The 19,054-nt window shown below is 51.5% G+C and overlaps 10 protein-coding genes across 10 annotated transcripts; 8 read left to right on the top strand and 2 right to left on the bottom strand.

The window, feature by feature from the left end:
- Positions 1–187: 187 nt before the first annotated feature.
- Positions 188–1,039, top strand: CLP1 (Cleavage polyadenylation factor subunit clp1; the record flags this gene model as incomplete). Its single annotated transcript, XM_003837365.2, has 1 exon — positions 188–1,039. One exon carries the CDS (start codon positions 188–190, stop codon positions 1,037–1,039), a length of 852 nt encoding a protein of 283 aa, XP_003837413.2.
- A 420-nt stretch (positions 1,040–1,459) lies between these two features.
- On the top strand, positions 1,460–1,834 carry IAQ61_003846 (uncharacterized protein; the record flags this gene model as incomplete). The annotated part of the gene is made up of 1 exon (XM_066096121.1): positions 1,460–1,834. One exon carries the CDS (start codon positions 1,460–1,462, stop codon positions 1,832–1,834), a length of 375 nt encoding a protein of 124 aa, XP_065953997.1.
- A 187-nt stretch (positions 1,835–2,021) lies between these two features.
- IAQ61_003845 (uncharacterized protein) lies at positions 2,022–3,085 on the bottom strand (the record flags this gene model as incomplete). The annotated part of the gene is made up of 2 exons (XM_003837364.1): positions 2,022–2,958; positions 3,024–3,085. The coding sequence occupies 2 exons, from the start codon at positions 3,083–3,085 to the stop codon at positions 2,022–2,024; spliced, it is 999 nt and encodes a 332-aa protein (XP_003837412.1).
- A 176-nt stretch (positions 3,086–3,261) lies between these two features.
- IAQ61_003844 (uncharacterized protein) lies at positions 3,262–3,654 on the top strand (the record flags this gene model as incomplete). The annotated part of the gene is made up of 2 exons (XM_066096120.1): positions 3,262–3,317; positions 3,498–3,654. The coding sequence occupies 2 exons, from the start codon at positions 3,262–3,264 to the stop codon at positions 3,652–3,654; spliced, it is 213 nt and encodes a 70-aa protein (XP_065953996.1).
- A 207-nt stretch (positions 3,655–3,861) lies between these two features.
- Positions 3,862–6,418, top strand: IAQ61_003843 (uncharacterized protein; the record flags this gene model as incomplete). The annotated part of the gene is made up of 5 exons (XM_066096119.1): positions 3,862–3,995; positions 4,056–4,786; positions 4,838–5,779; positions 5,987–6,160; positions 6,346–6,418. Exons 1-5 carry the CDS (start codon positions 3,885–3,887, stop codon positions 6,416–6,418), a joined length of 2,031 nt encoding a protein of 676 aa, XP_065953995.1. The 5' UTR covers positions 3,862–3,884.
- A 171-nt stretch (positions 6,419–6,589) lies between these two features.
- On the top strand, positions 6,590–6,865 carry IAQ61_003842 (uncharacterized protein; the record flags this gene model as incomplete). Its single annotated transcript, XM_066096118.1, has 2 exons — positions 6,590–6,630; positions 6,697–6,865. The coding sequence occupies 2 exons, from the start codon at positions 6,590–6,592 to the stop codon at positions 6,863–6,865; spliced, it is 210 nt and encodes a 69-aa protein (XP_065953994.1).
- A 710-nt stretch (positions 6,866–7,575) lies between these two features.
- IAQ61_003841 (uncharacterized protein) lies at positions 7,576–8,678 on the top strand (the record flags this gene model as incomplete). Its single annotated transcript, XM_066096117.1, has 2 exons — positions 7,576–7,648; positions 7,702–8,678. 2 exons carry the CDS (start codon positions 7,576–7,578, stop codon positions 8,676–8,678), a joined length of 1,050 nt encoding a protein of 349 aa, XP_065953993.1.
- A 916-nt stretch (positions 8,679–9,594) lies between these two features.
- IAQ61_003840 (uncharacterized protein) lies at positions 9,595–12,043 on the bottom strand (the record flags this gene model as incomplete). The annotated part of the gene is made up of 5 exons (XM_003837360.2): positions 9,595–9,993; positions 10,049–10,409; positions 10,453–10,608; positions 10,727–11,401; positions 11,460–12,043. Coding segments are annotated over 5 exons (2,175 nt in total), but the record flags the coding sequence as incomplete, so codon positions are not given.
- A 746-nt stretch (positions 12,044–12,789) lies between these two features.
- Positions 12,790–15,349, top strand: IAQ61_003839 (uncharacterized protein; the record flags this gene model as incomplete). Its single annotated transcript, XM_066096116.1, has 3 exons — positions 12,790–12,859; positions 12,918–13,004; positions 13,101–15,349. 3 exons carry the CDS (start codon positions 12,790–12,792, stop codon positions 15,347–15,349), a joined length of 2,406 nt encoding a protein of 801 aa, XP_065953992.1.
- Positions 15,350–17,041: 1,692 nt separating this feature from the next.
- On the top strand, positions 17,042–18,922 carry IAQ61_003838 (uncharacterized protein; the record flags this gene model as incomplete). Its single annotated transcript, XM_003837357.2, has 3 exons — positions 17,042–17,140; positions 17,191–17,278; positions 17,329–18,922. 3 exons carry the CDS (start codon positions 17,042–17,044, stop codon positions 18,690–18,692), a joined length of 1,551 nt encoding a protein of 516 aa, XP_003837405.2. The 3' UTR covers positions 18,693–18,922.
- Between the last annotated feature and the right edge of the window lie 132 nt (positions 18,923–19,054).

The raw sequence follows: 19,054 nt of genomic DNA, 5'->3' as shown, positions 1-19,054 counted from the left end.
CTTATTTCCCTAGGCAGCGACATTTTCAACCAGATGCATTACTCTAGTCACATGCGACTGAATACATGATCTAGAATCCTTGCACCACAAAAACTACGAATCTTTTACAGATTGTATTTACACAACCGGCCTCAGGCTAGCTCCTTGAGACTTAAGACTCGAAAACCAACGAATTGATTTATACGCCATGATTTCCCTCCCAGGTCTCAACCTGGCGTCACAGCCCATTGAGCCTACAAATGCGCCCGCTTCGACCACGATACGAACCCAAGATCTCGCAGCCAACACCGAATACCGCTTTGAAGTCGCGTTTGGCAAGAATCTCACCATTAAGCTACAATCAGGAACCGCCGAGTTCTTTGGCACTGAGCTCGGGCCCGCAACCACCTATACATTCGAAGGCACCAAGGGCGCCATCTTCACGTGGCATGGCTGCAGACTAGAGATTGGTGGTGAAGTCGAATCAGACTACGTTGCAGAGGAAACTCCCATGATGAGCGTGGCCAATCTGCACTTTGCCCTCGAAGATCTCAGAGACAAAAGTATAGCCAGTGGCAACGCAGACCTGGGTCCAAGAGTACTCGTCGTGGGTCCAGATAACTCTGGCAAGACATCGCTGGTCAAAATTCTGACTTCTTATGCGGTAAAGACCGGACGGCAGCCCATGGTCATCAATCTAGATTCCCGAGAAGGCATGCTCAGTATACCAGGCTCCTTCTCCGCCGCTGCTTACTCTTCGATAATTGACATCGAGCAGGGCTGGGGAAGCAGTCCCATCTCCGGACCCAGCCCGATACCCGTGAAGCAGCCCCTGGTATACCAGTACGGTCTCAAAGATGCAGAGGAAGGCAAGGTGTTCAAGCCACTGGTAACACGCATGGCACTAGCCGTCACAAGTAGACTGGAGGAAGACACAGCAAGCAAGCAAGCAGGCTTCATCATTGATAGCTCGGGCTCCATCAGCCAAGGCAAGAATGGCGTCTACGACAACATAGAACACATTGTTTCTGAGTTTTCTGGTGCGTGTGATGTGTCTTGACCTTACCTCGTCTCACATACACTCTACCCTGTTCACACCCCTCCAACACACATTGCCCCATGTCTAAAATACACCCAAATACGAAGCTCCTCGTCTCCGAACCCAGCTCAAGCGCTCCTACATTCTCCACAACCACAAAGTACGTAACAGCCCTCCTCGAACCCCCCACTAACTGTCCAAACTCTCCCTCCAGTAAACATCGTCATCACCCTCGGCTCCGAACGTCTCTACTCAGACCTCTCCCGCAAATTCTCCACGCGCTCGCCCGACCCCGCCGACGCCATCTCCGTGATCCGCCTCGACAAATCAGGCGGCTGCATCGACCGTTCAGAACCCTACATGCGCGCACTCCGCCACTCGCAAATCCGGTCCTACTTCTTCGGATCAGGCGAAGCGCTGCCGCTAGCCCCCTCGTCGCAAATGGCCGACTTTGCAGACCTAAACATCTACCGTGTCAAGGAGGCGGATTCGGGCTTCGTGTCCAGCGCCGGGGATGCCGCGGATTACGGGTATGGGTATGGAAATGGGAGTGGTGGTGAGGTAGAAGAGATATATGAAAAGGTTGGGGTTACGGCGGCGGAGCTGCAGGATTCGTTGCTGGCGGTTACGATGGCGGGCGCGGGGGATAAGCATGGGGCGATTCGTGATGCGTGTGTGAGGGGGTTTGTATATGTTGCGGATGTGGATGAGGCGAAGAGGAAGGTTAAGCTGTTGAGTCCGATGCCGGGGTCGGTCGCGGGGAATGCGCTGGTGCTTGGGCGCTGGCCGGAGGATGTTCCTGGGTTGGTGAATTAGGGGGCGAGAATGGATGTGGGAGAAGACGAGAGAGAGGGGATGGGTGGATGCCAGGAGTGGCGTATACTGCATGCTGTTCAGATGCCTTGATGGTGGCTAGAGACGTGTATGCGGTGTGGTGTGGTTTGGTGTATTAGGCTCTATGATCTATTGTGCTATGGCTGGCGTCAATCATATCAGACATCTATCAATCTTGCGTCTTGTCCAAAAGCTCTTTTAGAATCTTGATTGCACTCCTCATGCCTCGTAGGGCGTTCTCGTCCGGTCCTTGGCCGGGCACCCAGGTCGCGTGTGCAAAGTCGATCATCTTGACCGCTGCTAACTTGGGCAGATTATCCTCGTCCTCTTCTTCATCATCCTCAGGATGAGCCGACCGCAGCTTTTGCTTGGTATTTGCGTACTCTTCAATGTTACCCTCGTACACGAGCAGTATACTGGCACCGTACATCCTGCTCTCCTTCTTCTCGAATACTTCTAAAATGTCCTTGACTTCGCCCAAAAAGTAAGCGAGTATCTCCCGTGCTCGATCTTGCTCGGCCTCGGTCTTTGCGCCTGGGAACACAAAGGCCACGAAGCCGTCGCTAACGTCTTCTGCGCTGAACTTGCGCCCGTACATCTTGTTGTATACCCAGTATCCACTCTCTTTATCTGCCTCGACGTATTCCTTCAAATCTTCGGGCACCTCCGGTACCTCTGCACCCTTGTACGTCCTCATGCCTGCTATCCTGAACCCGAGGCTTCCGCTCGTGGTCTTGTTGCTTATCTCATCGAGTCTGGCTCGCTTCTCCGGCTTCGCCGCTTCATCCCAAAGTTGTGCACCGAGCTTTAGATCCAGTACATTGGGCTTCTTGAACCCATTTGTGATGTTCTCGAGCACAATGTGCATGTCGGTCGAGAGCTTCTTGCCATGTAGCCGCTCAACGCCTTCCGCAGTTACTATGGTCCCACTTTCGACTGCTTCTACGGCAGATTGGTCAGCTGACAGAGACAGCTGGCCCATGAAGGTAGGCAGATATGGAGCGAGGTCGGGATGCGATGCAGTAACGGATTCATAGAAGGTGATTTCGGCGGGTGTACATGGCTTCACAACGACCGCGCCAGTTTCGTCACTGAGGACGCCATCGCTATGCTGCAAGTCAGCCAAACTGGTATGTAAGACCGTTTTCCCTGCTTTCTGAGAGGTGCTTACTGTCCAGCAGCAACATTTCCAAAGGCCTGAAGCTTGGAAGTATCGTATTTCTTAGCTGACATTGTGACTTTGATGAGTGCTACCTGGATTATGTATTGGCAACGAGTATTCGCGCCGTTTGCTGGCCTTCTCCCAGCGAGCCTGAGGGTGACTAGTGGCAGGATAGAGCTTGGGAAGCTGGAGAAACCTGGGAAAGGTTTGGGTGCGAGCCTGTGGGGAGTTTAGACCAGGGGAGCTCATGGCGAGACTAGACCGTGGAACCCACGTTAATGTTCGCAGCGTCTCAGGGTCCAGGTACCGAAGTAGATGCGAGTCAAGACTTCTACCACGAGGGTGACACAATGAGTCAAGCAGTTCGTGGATCTGTTTATGACTTCACTTCCCTCAATTGTTACACGTCGCTGTCATCCATCTTCACAGCAAAGGGGTTTGGGGTCAATCCTCCTTGCTTTTCGGCGATTTATCATCCTGCAGTCACCTCAATGAGTTAGGTACCGGTACCGGTACTTATGGTAAATCCCCAACTGAACCAAGTCACACAATTGTGGCCGACCTCTCCAACCAGGGAGAGCCCAATGTGAATATAGTCATCATTTACAAGGCTTGCAAATCTAGAGTGAAATCTCCATGACGCTTCTTCACCATGTGTAGGCGCTTTTCAGAGATTTACCCAAGTGAGGTTGGCCGCGCCTTCCGCTGCTCGACCGCAATTTGAGACTGTACCCCTACCATGAGGTGTGCAAACGCAGCAGTTTGTGCCCTCTCTACAAACGGACCTGGGTACGATCTCACCCATCTCTATCTCTTTGCCTACCTGCTACCTCTCTTCTCGGCAAAGACAAAGCACCGATAAATCGGGGCATGGCGAACGAAATGACACAACCCAACGACAACAGCAGCATTACCGCAGATGCTGCACCACCCACCGCGATCGATGAGGATCATCCCGATGGCGATGCTATTCGTCGTCAGGTAAGAGCCCAGACTTTTGTTTTCTTCTTCCTCGCTTTGTCCCACACTGACCCTGGCCAGGTGGAGTTCTACTTTTCTGATGAGAACCTGCCAACAGACCTTCACCTCTTGAAATGCTGTGGCGGCCGCGAGAATCTCCCTGTCTCAATCAGTCTCATATGTGGCTTCAAAAAGATGAGGGGTTACAAACCCAAGAAGCTCGTCGTTGCTGCTCTGCGAAAGAGCCTGGTCCTCGAGGTGGTTGAGAATGGAAAGAAGATCAAACGCAGACGACCTATGCAAGGAACGTGCATTTTGGATCCAGATTTCTTCGACGCAGATGATGGTATTGCACATGATCCGCGAGTTTGCCGCCAGCCAGCTGTATATCCTGTTCCACTCCTTCCCCAGAACAAGGTGGAGTATCCCAAGGGTATTAGCAAGAACATGCTGAAGCCAACTGGGTTCGAAAAGACCTACATTGAACCGATGCCCACACCTCAAGAAGCAGCAGAAGAAGAAGCCATGTATGACCCAGAGAAGTCCTTCATTGAGCGCATCGAGATAGCAATCCAGCGTTTCAAGCAGAAACGGCGTATGCATGAGATGTATGCACACGTCTTCAACAAACTCATGCGCTTTAGTGGAGTAGAGTCTGGCCCACGCATGAACCAAGGTCTTTCAAGGCAAGAGATGGCCAGTATGGATGCAGAGGAGGTCGCCAAGGCACTCGCCATCCATAATGTACCCTGGAGTCGCGCGGACACAAAGCAATGGGTCGTCGACTTTTATGGCGTTGCTAAGGCCTTTCTGTGAGTCAGCATTACTTCCTCTAGTGCTCACAATGATACTAACACAGATAGCTCCTCGTGGTACCCTGCTCACTACGGTATGACGCCTCAAGGTATCAAAAATGCTTGCCAAGTTCTCCGCTCCTTCTATAAATATCTCCTATATCACGACGTTTGTCCTGAATACAAAGAAGATCTCATTCGTGCCCGTGATCTCTGTGATCAGGCTGAGCAGGAATTGCCCAAGGTCGTTGCTGCTGGTCTTGCGCTACCTGGGGACTTTAACAAGTCCGCAAGCGTCATTTTTGGTGGCGCCCACGCAGGACAATACACTGGTGATCAGCCATGGGCCCTGAAATTGCAGGCGGAAGGCGTCGACATTGCTGAGATTGGTATACGAAAGGAGGAAGCAAAGATCAAGTTCAAAGCTGGTGTCTTCATCATGGGCACCGATGGCCAGGCGGACAAGCTTGAGGGTGGAACTCTCATTGCTGTGGGCAAGGAACAGGTCGGCCTTGAAGTCATCGGCATCAGCCTTCCCGACGAAAACACGAAGCTGGCCTATGAGCAGACTGGTGACTGGGGTTTAGAGCTCAGTAAGCTTGAGCCTTTGGGGAAACTCATCTGCAAGACCTGGATCATGGATGACTGTGATGAGTGGGATCTTCCGAATGCTCCGGGTAAGTACCCCCAAGGTAAACCATATCGGACGTCTGATGTCAAAACGTACGAGTTCTGGGTTGAAGCGAGTGTGCTTGAAGAGTGTTTCTTGGGCATGAAACTGGATGCCAGTGTTCTCACTCTCACAGACGGTCTGGCCATCCTCGACGACGTCAAAGAGAGCATGTGCAATTTCTTCACCTGGCTCCCGAATGAATTGTGGATGGAGAGGAAGCCCAAGGAAGTGCGTTGGTTGAGCAAAGGATTGGGTGTAGACGACGAAGAGGATCAAGCCAACGGCAAGAACAACGAGGGCGAGGGCAAGGGCAAAGACGACGACGACTTTGATGATGAGTAGGGAGGGACATGCAGCAGGGTGGGCCTATTATTTCAGTACCTACGGGAATCGTCATGGCTGCGGCTTTCTGAGCCAAGGGGCCCTTGCGATACCGGTAGATAGTCTCCAAGTGTACTGCGAAGAGATCCATGTGATGGTGTTGCACCATCCAAAAGCCTCATGCTTGTGCTTTTCCCAGAATGACGTCTGTCCTAGAGTGCAAGTGCGTGCCTTCCCCCTATGATCTCGGCTGGTACCGGTGCCGGTAACGTGACGCTGTCTGTCGCGACTGTCGCCAACCTTCCCAACCTTCCCAACTTTCCCAACTTCAACTCTTGGATTGATTGCGAGACACAACGGCATCTGATCAGCCCCGATGCACATTGCCACGAAATGTGGTGAGTCGAATCCCTTGGGCTCCAGTCCAGTTCAGTCGCTTTCTCATCGCCAAGTACAAACAGTCTTTCTTACACAGAACGGTGCATTGCCGCGCCGCCGTGCTGCCTAGATATTTGGCTGGTCCGCCCTGCCCAGATCTTACACTTGCACGAACCGGTATTGCCAATAATTAGTAAACCCGCAGTCTCTACAATCCCCGTCCCGGTAATACGCACAATTTTGTCCTCGGTGGCATAAAGAGCACATCACATGGCTGAATTTCGGTCCTGGTGCGACTGTTCGGCCGAGCTATCTGCTCCCAGGAGTCAGCTTTGAGGCTTCTTGAGCGGAACTGGACAAATGGCAGGGGGCGCGAATGACAAACATCGGAGCCAACTATTCAATGTGCAAAGAGAAACACCACAACGCGCAAGAACGTTACATTCAACATGCAACGCGCCCAACAGCTTTCTCAGAACCCCGCAACTAGGTACAGTCGTTGATCCACTCTCATTGCCGACGACTTTCTCCTCGCAAGATTGGCTGACCGGATAAGCGGCGCCCGTTCGTGGCTCAGCGCACTCGCGTTGTCTGGTTTGCCAATCCTCGGCATCAGCAAAGTCATTCGGGAGCCAATGCGTGCCAGGCCAGTAGTCTGCTACTGGCCAAGCGAACAGACTTCTACTCTACCTAATGGCCACTCTCCCGTGCAAGCCATAAAGTAAACCCTGGATTACCATACCACATGTTGGCAAACAACATTGACTTTGCATGAGGGTTTCAAAAATCAGAGCCACAAGAGAGAGTTTAGCTTAGCTCGTATGAACAAGTACTACAATCGATCAGTCTGCTGTGCGTTTCAAGACCTACGGCGGTTTGGCACCTGGGGTGTTTGGACCCCAAAACTAGCCGCTGATTTGGTAGCCCTGCCCTCTTCTACTGGCCTGGCACCCAAGGCCTCTCCTAATCAGTCACACTCAATTCGCACGCCAAGCGTACGCCGCGCAAAACGTGACGCTTTCTTTGGACGGTCGTTTTAAGTCACGGCCTGCCATTCCACCATGGCTGAACGTACTCTATGCTCCAGGAGATGTTTGACCACACTTAACAATTCGTACGCAACTAGGACCGGGCAGGGAGCACCCGGTGTCCGTGTAGGTTTGATTGCATCAGCGCGGTGTCTTGGCCTTGGAAACAACGGCTAGAGCGGAGTGTTGGACAGCTCAAAAGCGCCAAGTTCTTGGAGCGGAGACAGTAAAACACGATGCCTTGGGAGGAGGGCACTGCTCTTTTCCTCTCCGCCGTACTTGTAGCATGCCCTCCTCCCGCCACTGGCCCTCCTGTGGACATCGGGTTCTGGCCATGAGTGACGCTGCTGCTTCGTTGTGGTCTTGTCAGAAATAGTACACCGCGGAACGGCCTGCAAACTACCGTAATGATCGAAGTGGGCTCTTTTCTAATCGACGCGAGGTCTGTTGATTTGCCTAAAAGAGCAACTGCAAGACATAGTGCGTTTCTTCACCTTTGCTCACTGCCTAACGCTTGCTGACCCGAGAAACAGTGCAGAACATCCTCAACCCTTACATCTATGATCCTTCTGAAGCGCTAGCCATTGTTGGCTGTGTGGTCATCCTGTTGATCTCAGCATTGTCATGCTACCAATTCATACGGCATCGATCATGGTTTTTCTGGACCGCCGTCATTGGTGTTGTCATGCTATCCCTGGGGTTTATCTGCCGTCTCGTCTCCTCTCTTGATGAGAGGCAAGACGTTCCGTTTTTGGTGGCCTGGCTCATGATCCTCCTCGCACCATCCTTCCTGGCCGCTGCATGCTATACTGCCTTCAGCCGTGTAGTCTGGTTCTCATGTCCAACCTACGCACTCAACTTCCAGCACCTATGGTGTTTTCCGCGATGGATAACACCCACTTTCGTCGTCTTCGACCTTTTCAGTTTCCTCATCCAACTCATTGGCGCATCTCAGATTAGTCGGCAATACGACAAGGATAAAGATCCTTCACGCTCCATTGAACTTTCGGAGCGTAAAGCCCTCTGTGGACGAATTATTCTCATCTTTGGTCTCGCTTCGCAAATGATGTGCTTCCTTTCCTTCTCCATCATTAGCATGCGCTACTTCTACATCTCACGCAACTGGCGTGCCGTCGACCTCGGTGACATGAAGCTCTGGCGCAAGTTGAACTACACCATCAACCTCTCTTCCGTCATCATCGCGCTCCGGGCCATCTACCGCACCATGGAGATACCACACGACCAGGACTATGGCCTAAAGTATCTGCAGAGCCATGAGTGGTGTTTCTGGGCCTTTGATGCTGTTCCCATCATAGCCGTGCTCATCGTTTTCGCCCTATGGCATCCCGGACGCTATCTCCCAAGGAGTTATACTCGCTTGGCGCTGGACAAGGTCAGGGCAGTGAAGGAAAAAGATGAAATTTGCTCCATGGGTGTGATGTCGCAGATACAGCTCCAGGACTTCAAGCCAGAAGACTTTTTAAACAAAAAAGTGGTCTCGAATGTGTAAGACTTTTTGAGTCTAATTGGAGGTTTAAGGAGCATTTTGTTTTCTTCTTTTTCCTTATTGTGATACCATAGCATTTTGAGCGGGATGGCGTTGATGATTTATCGAATGAAATGCAATCTGGACTACGGAGACTTGGGATGAAATAACAAGTGTCATATCAACCCAATCTTTCCAAATTTCGGCATTCTTGCCGCGTGAAGTATGCAGCCCGCTGATGTGTGTCGTTCATATGAGGCTAACTGAGCACTCTGAGTATGTGTATTTATACTTGTGTTCGGTTCGTTGTTTGTGGCGACGTACCTGACCTAGATATTACTTTGACCCACAACTCACAATGGCTCCTCTCGGACCCGCCCTTGTGATGTTTATCTGTGGGTACGGTACTGTAAGAGGACATCGTACAGCTCCTGCTAGACTGCATGAAATTACACAATTCCACAAAGTGACTACCAAGGATGCTACATGAACTGTAAATCTTACGTTCCTGTATCATACATTAACAAAACTTGGCGAAACAAATGACCATTTCGTTGTCCGTAATACATTATTGTCTGATACAGCCTTGCTCAGGATGTAAGGATCCGAGATATTCTAAATCCCTAGAAAAAGTGACCTTGGCGATCTCTGGGTTCATTATGCTGTTTAATGCTATCGATGGAGTTGGGAAGTTGACACCAAGTGAATTGGGCGCCGTCTATAGGTAGGAATCGCATTCTCCATCTTCCGATCCTGCATTTGCTTTTGGCCTGCCAGGATTGACTCAGACTGTGGCATCTGAGAAATCCCCCATTACGGTAGTCGCCCCGACTCGAGAATAACGAACGCGCCGAATAAACTTCTGGAATCGATGCAAGATCTGGCCTTTGATTGAAGAGTCGCTCAAGTTCCGAGCAGAGATACCCCGCAAGTCGCAGTTTTATGGTTTGACCTTCTTCTTGGAAGAAAGCAACGGGATTCCGCGTCGAAACACACTTTTCAGGTCTCCATGAGACCTCGTCGAGTTCAGCGAGTTCCCTACTGCAGCGACGAAAACACCCCAGCTTTTAGCCCACTCGCCATAAAAGTTTTCTGCCGCACTCGTGACAAAGAGATACTCGGCCCGTTTCTGCAATGACTTTGTGAGACCGTGCACCTTGTCCACGGGTACGGAGTGCACCATGTAGCAGGTTCTTGACCGGTCATATGGTGATGTTTTTAGCCATTCTTGGTAGCTTGCGGTCACGAATTCTGCATATGAAGTCTCGACCACGACTGTGATGTCTGGGCCGGGAACTGCCAGTTCAGCGTTGACTGCTGTACCTGGGTTATGTATCACCTACGTTTCATCAGCCAAACAGCTCACAAACGACTCCTTTTAAAAGGGGACATACTATTCGATTACCACCTATGCCTTGCGCGGAATGGACTTTGCGATCGATTTCGTCGAGATAATGTTTCGCCTCTCTCGTATACAGATTCACCGTCTCGTCCACAAAGATGCCCTGCATTCCCAGCTTTGGGCCATTCTCTTCGCTAGTTCTGGATGCGTACGTCTCAATGTCTTGGATGATAGTTTCTAGATGTCTGTTGCAATATGTCGCGTTTACATATCCCACGAGCGTGACGTTGGCATGCGCATTTAGTCGGGAAATCTCCCGGACGTAGTCTTCGTTGGGCCACCACGGCTCGCAACCAGGTCCACTGTTGGGATTGACTATGACCACAAAATGGAGATTTGGATATTTTGAGAGACTGAGAGTTGTTAGGCCGTCCAAGGATCATCCATGCCACTTACGCTTCATAGAGGGGATCCCAAGCGCCCGGAAGTGGGTAGATATATAGGGGGAGTAGGATCTTGGTGTTCGAGAGAGATGCCATGACACGATGAGACTGGATTTGAAGGAAGGGATTGAAGAAAGGAATGTGGCCTTTGTGAAAAGTCATAAACATGCTGACTAATCTGGTTTAGTAGCGTAAGCTCAAACTCAAATCACACCAAGTCCATTGTAAGGAAAGAGGAGGATTTCGGTTCCAATATTAGCTTCCATTTCTTGGCTGATCGCTCTCACCAGATTACCTCTAACCACTGCTTTAGCAACGTTCCATAACCTTCATACACCTTCTCCGTCAGATCCGTGAGACATAGCCACTCAACATCTCTCCTCACATCATCAATTATCCTTCTCAAGCCTGTATTTCCGAGACCTCGTGGAACAGAATGCACCAGCATCGCGAGATCCTTCCTGTTTTGTCTCAACCCGTCCAACTTGCTGTTCAGGTTTTCCTTTCGTGGCATATTAACATATTCACCTTCGAAGATGACGGTCAAATTTGGCATTGACCCCATTAGACTTGCGTCAGGTACCCGCCCGGGGTTATGCACGACGAGCGAATTGCCACCGAAGCCATCAGAGTGTCGCACGATCGCGCTGATATTCGTCAAATACCGGTATGCAACTGACTCGTTGTCCATTTTGTACGGCGTTTGATCAAAGAAAATCCCAGCCAGCGTCAGGTCTGAACTGACATTGGACCAGCCCGCATATGTCTCGATCTCCTTGCGCACCGTTGCATTGTCGACGGCCCCTCTTGCGGTGTCAATGTAACCTAGCGTTTGCACATTGGAATATTTGTTCAAAGCCTTGACGACGCTAAGATACTCCCCAGTCGGCCACACCGCAGGACCAGGGCCGTCGGCGGGATTTATAACTACCGTGAAATTCGCATCGACATGTTTGCCAATTCTGCATCATGAATATCATCAGTATAAGTTCCTTGACAACGGAAGTGAAGGTCGCATACGCTTCGAACAATGGCTCCCACGCTCCAGGCGCTGGATACATATAGAACGGTATCAACACGTTGATCGGCAACGGCTTGATCAATCTCTGAGGCAGTATGATACCTAATGGTATCGCAATCGCCAAAATGACCGCAATCCCAAACGTCACGGACAGCGCAATGAACCGGTCTTTGAGCATGCCATATATCCTCGATTGTTTCGGAAGCGGCTCATATTCAGGTTGGTATTCTTCGCAGCCAGCAAACACTTCCATATAATCCTTTTCAGCGTATCCATCCGACCGAAGCTTCGAGGGTGCAATGACTGCTTTTTTGGGTACTTCCAATGTATCGGAACTTGTGGAACTCTTGAATGAAGGTCGTATGGATATCTCGTATTCGCTCGGCGGTATGCTGGGTATTCGGACATCCCTGGATGTTCGCTTGCTATTTGGGGGTATGGCGAGGCTGTATGGGTTTGAGATGTTGCGTCGAGCCGTCGAAGCGCGCCATTCTCGATTATGTGGGGAGAGCGACTGTGTGTGCGGCATTTGGAAAGACATTGTTTGAGGACTCACTGAGATTCGGGGTTTGTTGGGGTATGGCTAAAGGGTGATGTTGTTGACAGTAGACAGTATGCATTCCTGGGGGTCAAGGCAACATCACAATGTAAATTAGATGACTGCGACGAGCGAATCATTGGGAATGGAAGGTCAGATTCGATAAAAAGTGTCACCTCTTCCAATATTCTTCGTCGTGTGCTTTGGGGACATGTGTTGCATTCTGAGTTGGGATGGGCGATGAAGTCGAATACATCCTGGAAAGAATCGTGACGAAATTCCGAGCCCATGTGAGTATTTTTATGAGCAGTGATTGACTGCATAACAAAGAGAACCCTCTTCTCCAAAGTATACTATTTAATGACTGTGGCCGCTCTGCGTGTCTACGCATGGTCGTGGCAGTGGCATCGTGCAGATGGAGGCGTGGGGTTGGCTCGGCTGCAACTTCCCCGACTTCTGGCGAAACCCGTCACCCCAAACTCCTCACGTCCGCAATACATCATCCCAATCGCCTTGAACCTGTAGACTTATTGCTTTCCGAAAGCACTTTGCACGAGAATTTGATATCAATTTGTTCTACATGAACATCCCCGATAGCGAGGTGATTACACGTGGCAATACCGGTATGAGCAGTCGTCTCACGTTCCCGCCCCCAAATCAAGGAGGCTTAGAGCGACCTACCGATACCCGTACAACTTGACCGGCACCCGTCTTTTTATTCTTTGACGATGCGCAGCAAGCGTGGTAAAGAACATTTCAAAGAGGTCGTGAAAATAATGAAATAAAGCATCATGAGCTTTGGGATCAGCGTAGGCGATATTCTGAAGCTCTGCGAGATGGCCGGCCGTGTGTATAAGAATTGTGCGCACTTGACCCGTTTCCAGCCCAGCATATACCAGTATCCACTGACCCGAACCAGGCCGCGACTGTACGGGCGAGTACAAGTCGTTCACAGGTGAAGCACGAAGTCTTGCAAATCTCCTTGAGGATATCCAAGACAAGTATGGTACGTCATCTGAAGACATCTCTGCTCGTGATCGCATCTTACCTGAAACTGTTCTATTTGCTACGTCCAAGGAGATCGCTAACGGCGATATTCCAGATAAGATCCCGGAGAGCAAGCGGCAGCAGCTTGTAGATGCCTACGAGCCATGTGTCGATGTTCTCCAGGAGCTCGACAAATTGCTTCTACATTACAATAGCCTCGATACCAAGGCTGCACGTACATGGAACCGACTGAAGTTTGATCCTGAAAGATCCAAGACACTCAGAGAGAAGCTTGTCGCAAGCGTGGCGATGCTGAACACATTTTACACTTCCTTGATACACGACGGCCAGGTCTTGATCCTTGAAGCGTTGGGACGACTGGAAAGGGACTACAGAGGGGGGCATCGAGAGGAAAGCGTGGCATCCATCGAAAGGATCGCCTCTGCCGAGAGCGAGAATGATGATGAAGCCTGGAGTCAAATACTTCGCGACCTCGAAGATGTCGGGATCTCCCAGCACGAAGCACTTGGCTATCGTGATATGATAGTAGACTGGCTCATAACTGCAGTCAACGAGGGCAGGCTACACGAGCAAGAGCCAGAACAGAATATGTTCTCCACCATGCCGCAGACATTGACAACAGCTTTATCGCACCCACAAGCATGGGCCAAGCCGGTATCACCTCTTCTCGACGTGCCTGCAACGATTCCACTTTCTCAAGGGGACCATGAACCTCATGTAGTAGGGCAGGAATCGTTGTTGAATGCGCCACTTCCTGGCCAAACGAACCTTCTCCGTCCTTTGATGATACCCCTTCCACACTCTGCACCACGAAGCATGTCACCGAGCAATGCATCGCAGATATCTGATACTGATGCCGCGTCACTATACGATTCACCAAGGATATCATCAGCACAGTCAGTACATAACGAGCTTCGAGTTGGACAGGTCTCAGTAGCAGCGTCTACGACGATCCCTATCCAGGCTGGGCAGTATCTTCCACCAGACACTACAGCTCAAAATCCAACCACTACATCCGTGCCAACTCAGACTCTTCCTGCTTCCGTTACATCTCCGCAGGAACCTCCTCCAAGCTATTACAATAAGATAGAGACATTAACAGTGAACTTTGAGTGGACGGCGCAACAGATAGTGGCTGCCTGGAGTCGCCACGACTTTTTGTCGTCGGAGAAACTTCTTGAAGAACATCTTGCAGCGGTCGAACTTGGCCAGACGGTATCCTCTGGCATACAGCCTGATCGGCGTATCCTGAGACATCTTATCGGAGTATGTGCTTCTTTTACTGGCAACTTCACAAAAGCCAAACACATGTTCGAAAGCTCATTCAATGGCATCTATCTCAATCGCGGAAGCCTCGACGATGGTGATATCGCTGCAGCTCGATGGCTTGGTGATGCTTGTCTACATCTTGGGGAGCATCACAATGCCTTACTTGCGTATAGTGTCGCCTGTGAGGGCTCGATTGGACGTTTCGGAATCTCCCAAGAGCGTACTAGAAGGGCGGGCATCGAAGTAAGGTTACTGGACCACTGGCTGTTCGTGTTCGGGCGTATAGAGGGCTCTTTCCGTCAAAATCTCGATCCAACGGATATCTTTGCCTCTACGCATGCTGCGGAGAAAAGTGATCTTATACACGCTGTCGAAACACGTCTATATGAGATAGGAGAGCTCGGCGGCAACTACCCAGGCCCTCCAATCACGCAATACAAGCGACCAACATGGACTGTTGGACCGCGCCCACAGATTGAAACGATGATATCAGAGGGTTTCTTGTTAGCGCCATTGATTTCCCTCAGTACTTGGCCTCTGCCCTGGGATCCGACCTTTTCGCCGCAAGCAGCCGTACAGCTAGGCAGGTTCATGAATACCATCCAGATAGTGAAGGATGTGACGCCGTTGGCGGAGCGGCCATTACCCACCAACAGCCTAGGCAACTCGAGAGCACTTCATTACGTTACCAAGCGAAGCAGCGCATGGCTGATAGGCGCTGTCAAGACAGGACTTCGGGTAATGGGCATCGAACATACCGAGCATGCGTACGAGGCTTCTATCGTTTGCTGCCTCAACCGCTACCAGGATGGCTTCGCTTTTTCGGAAGGGTTTGAGATTAGCTTCAGAAAACTTCAGTTCCGCAATGTCCATGGGATCATGATATCGGACATGAAATGGGCCACCAGGAACATTGGTCCAATTCGCCGTGGAGTTGCTCCGCCCGGTACTACCGAGTTCAGAGATCTTATCAAGAGCATACTGGAAGCAGCTGAGATTGAGGAGAGTGGCATGGGCACAAGTCCATCTTTACCGCAGACGCCACCTATCAAGAAGAGAGCTATGTATGGCTGAAGGAAGGTGGTCATTATCCAAGCCAGCGTGCGTGCATGTTTCATCGATGATGAGGCAGCATGCCTTGCAGTCATAAGAGTTTCAGGTTCCAGATGGACATACGGATGTACGCCTGCTGTGCCACCGCGACTGATGTTGGCTCAGATCCCCGTGGCCGTACCAAGTTTTGTGATTGGCAATCTAGATGGTAGAACGAACGACCTGTCAGGACCGTTGCATTGGATTCGACAATCCATAACCAGCTCGTGTCGTTGTAATTGATTGAGTGTTGAGCTAGTGATGCGCGATGACGGAAGCACTATAAGGCGGCCTCGAAGCCCCGCGTTTCTACTTACCGTGGTAATCTCTCTGAGATTGTATAGTAATCAGGACTCCTTTCCACAGCATCGTCGGATGGCTGCATACTGCGTACATGGTGGGAAGGATGGAAGCGAGGGGAGCATGGCTGAAGCGGCCCTTGAGTCCTTGCCTGTTGGCTAGTGCACAGGAAAGCCGCACATGCGGTTTGGATGCTGCGCAACCTTTCGAAACCTCCTGTCCAACAGCCTTTTGTCACCTGTCGGAATGGCCAATTCACGCTATGTTTGCCATTTGACTCCAAGGGGGTGAGAAATGAGTCTTGGGACGCGACGGCGGGGACGAAGAACGGGGGCCTGAGGAGCAGCCATGAAGGTTGGTCACATTGTCTGTCTTGGCCTCAGTGTACTCTAGGACTACACCACAGTACTTACTTCCGATGAGATGAGTTGACGCAGCTCGAGCCGTGATACATGACGGTCGTCGTCGAGATTACGGGAACGGACCAAAATAGCAAGCGCTTTGTTGAAGGCCAAGCGCTGGAAACATCTAGCGCCCGTGAAAGGAGTGGTCATGCTTACGAGTAGTCGACTGGCCGCAGGATTGACGGGGGGGCCCGCCTTGGATGACTCCACTCGCAACGTTCTACAACATGAAGTCGGCAGAGTTGAGCCAACGAAGCCAACAAAAATCTTCGAGCGCAAAGGTCTGAATCGTTTGATTAAGGAACGGGAGCTTCAATCGGCTGTGGGAGAGGGGGGGAAGCGCCAAAGCGGCTGAGCTTAGCGATTACGGGACTAGTGGCTCGCTAAAGCCGCCTGTGCTTTGTTTCATGTTTCACACAGGGAAGCTCGCGGGCATGGCTGATTGGGCCACCCGCTTCCTCAACCCACAGTCTGCCTTCTTGGGCAACCCCCGGCCAACATTTCTCGAGCAGCGCCTTGGGCCCTTTTGCGACAATCTGGAATCTGCATCTGGCATAGAGAAGCAGTTCTTCTTAGCGGGGACGGGAGAGCGGTTACTTTGCGCAGGGATGTCTCCAAGAAGTCGTGTTTGCACTTGCACAGGAGGGGGCAGGATCCGCCGCACATCAAAACCGCCCTTCATCTCTGGACATGATCCGTCTTCCAACTTCCTTACCTTGCTTGGAACTTTCGTGATATAACCCAACTTCTGTCTCTCCTTCCTGGTGCTCTGCTACCATTGCCATTCTTTACGTCGCTAGTCGGCTCCGTTTGTCCTTCTCTTCTTTCTTTCGTTTGCGCAGATTCACATTCCGCCCTTGAAGGTCCAAGTGACTGCTCTGTTCGTGTGCCATATTACAAAACCAAAGACCTCATCTACCTACAGCGACTCTCTTCGACAACCAACGTTCCATCAAACAAATCAGCTACAATGAGGGCCCAGTCTATCCTTGTCGCCGCCATGGCCTCTGTGCCTGTTGCTCTGGCACACACTGTCTTCAGTGATTTCTATGTCAACGGGGAAGCTCAGGTTTGTCATCAAAGACGACGTATATCCTTCTTCATACTGACAATGTCTAGGGTGACGGTGTGGCTATGCGTATGAGCCCCAACCCCTCCACCGCCAGCAGCCCCATCGCCAGCCTCGATAGCGATGACATGGCTTGCAGTAGGTTGTCCCGCCTGACTTGTCAGACCCTCACTGACATGTGCTCGTAGATGTGGGTGGAACCAAGGGAGTATCTCGTGTTCAGTCAGTCAAGGATGGCTCTCTCCTCACCTTTGAGATCCGCTCCTGGCCTGACGACCCTACCAAGGAGCGTTTGGACCGTGGCCACAAGGGTCCCTGCGCCGTCTATCTGAAGAAGGTGAATTCGGCCATCGAGGACAAAGGCACCGGTGACGGCTGGTTCAAGCTCTTCGATCATGGTTACAACAAGGATACCGATCGCTGGTGCAGCGACGAGATCATTGACAACAACGGTCTCCTCTCCATTAACCTTCCCAAGGGCCTGGAAGGAGGATCCTACCTCGTTCGCCCCGAGATCCTGGCCCTTCATGCTGCCAACGCCGGAGACCCGCAGTTCTACACGGGCTGCGCGCAGATCTTCTTGCAGAGCAGCGGAAACCTGGTTCCTGAGTCTACAGTGTCCATTCCAGGCTATGTCAAGTATGGCCAGCCAGCTACGGATTTTGACATTTACAACACCGACAATGCCAAGTACACGCTGCCCGGCCCTCCCATCGCTAAGCTCGTCCCCGGTGGTACGCAGATGGGCAATGAAGCTCAGATGGCTCAGACTGAGGGTCTCAAGCCTTCCGGTTGCCTGGTCGAAAACGCAAACTGGTGCGGTGTCGAAGTATCCTCGTACAGCGATGAGAAGGGCTGCTGGGCTTCTGCCGAGGAATGCTGGACCCAGAGCAAGAAATGCTACAGCACTAGCCCGCCCACTGGCAGCGCAGGATGCGAGCTCTGGCAGACCAAGTGCAAGGGTATTCAGACCGAGTGTACTGCGGGTAACTTCAACGGGCCGCCAAACAAGGACAAGGTTCTCACACCCAAGAAGGCAGTCATCGATGTCGGCAAGGTCATGGCCGTGGTAGGCGGCGGTGCTGCGGATGAGGACAAGAAGGAAACGGCACCACCTGCTGCGAACAAGAAAGACAATGAGCCCGCCACACCCGCGAAGACTTCCTCTGCGGCACCCAAATTCACGCCCAACAACAACAGCAACGACTCATACGAGAACAAGCCCGAGCCAGAAAACGACTCCGACTCCGACTCCTCCGACTCCTCAGACAACAAACCAGCCCCCGCTCCCGCCCCCGCCCCCGCCAAATCCTCACCCACAAACGCACCAGCCCCCACCGTCACTTCCACGCCCTCTGCAGACAATGCGCCTGCGCCTACACCGGGCCCCGAGTGTCCCGAGGGCGTCCAGTGCGTCACCGTGACCCATGTCGACGTTGTGACCAAGACTGTGTACGTGACTGCGTCTGCCGAGGGCTATGGGAGTGGCAGTGGCAGTGGTAATGCCAAGAGGGATTTCATGCAGAGGAGGCGTCGGGGTCATCGTGTTTAGGGGTGTGTGTGGAGTGAGAGAAGGGGGTCAAAGGGAGGGTTAGGATGGAGATGGAGAGAGAGGAATGGTGGGGTATGACACACTTATATTCTGCAACTTTTTGTGTTGTTGCGAGTCCGAGGGCTCTGTTTTTTTTTCTTCTTTACTTTCTCTTCGCTTCTTCTTCTTCTTCTTTTTTTTGGGGGGGGGATAGCTACTATGATGATGATGGTGGGGAAAAGCGTTGAGGAATGGAAAGGATGATGTTATGCTTGGATTATGATATGAAACTTTTACATTTGGTGATACTGCGGCTTATTCGACTTTTACACGAGACTGATGTGTTGTATGGTGTGGTGTTGGGATGGGGACGGGGATCAAAG

This window comes from Plenodomus lingam, assembly GCF_022343315.1.
Source record: "Plenodomus lingam strain CAN1 chromosome Unknown contig_18, whole genome shotgun sequence".
Taxonomy (NCBI): Eukaryota; Fungi; Ascomycota; class Dothideomycetes; order Pleosporales; family Leptosphaeriaceae; genus Plenodomus; species Plenodomus lingam.
The sequence above is the reverse complement of the archived record's forward strand: the minus strand, read 5'-3'. Positions and strand labels throughout refer to the sequence as shown.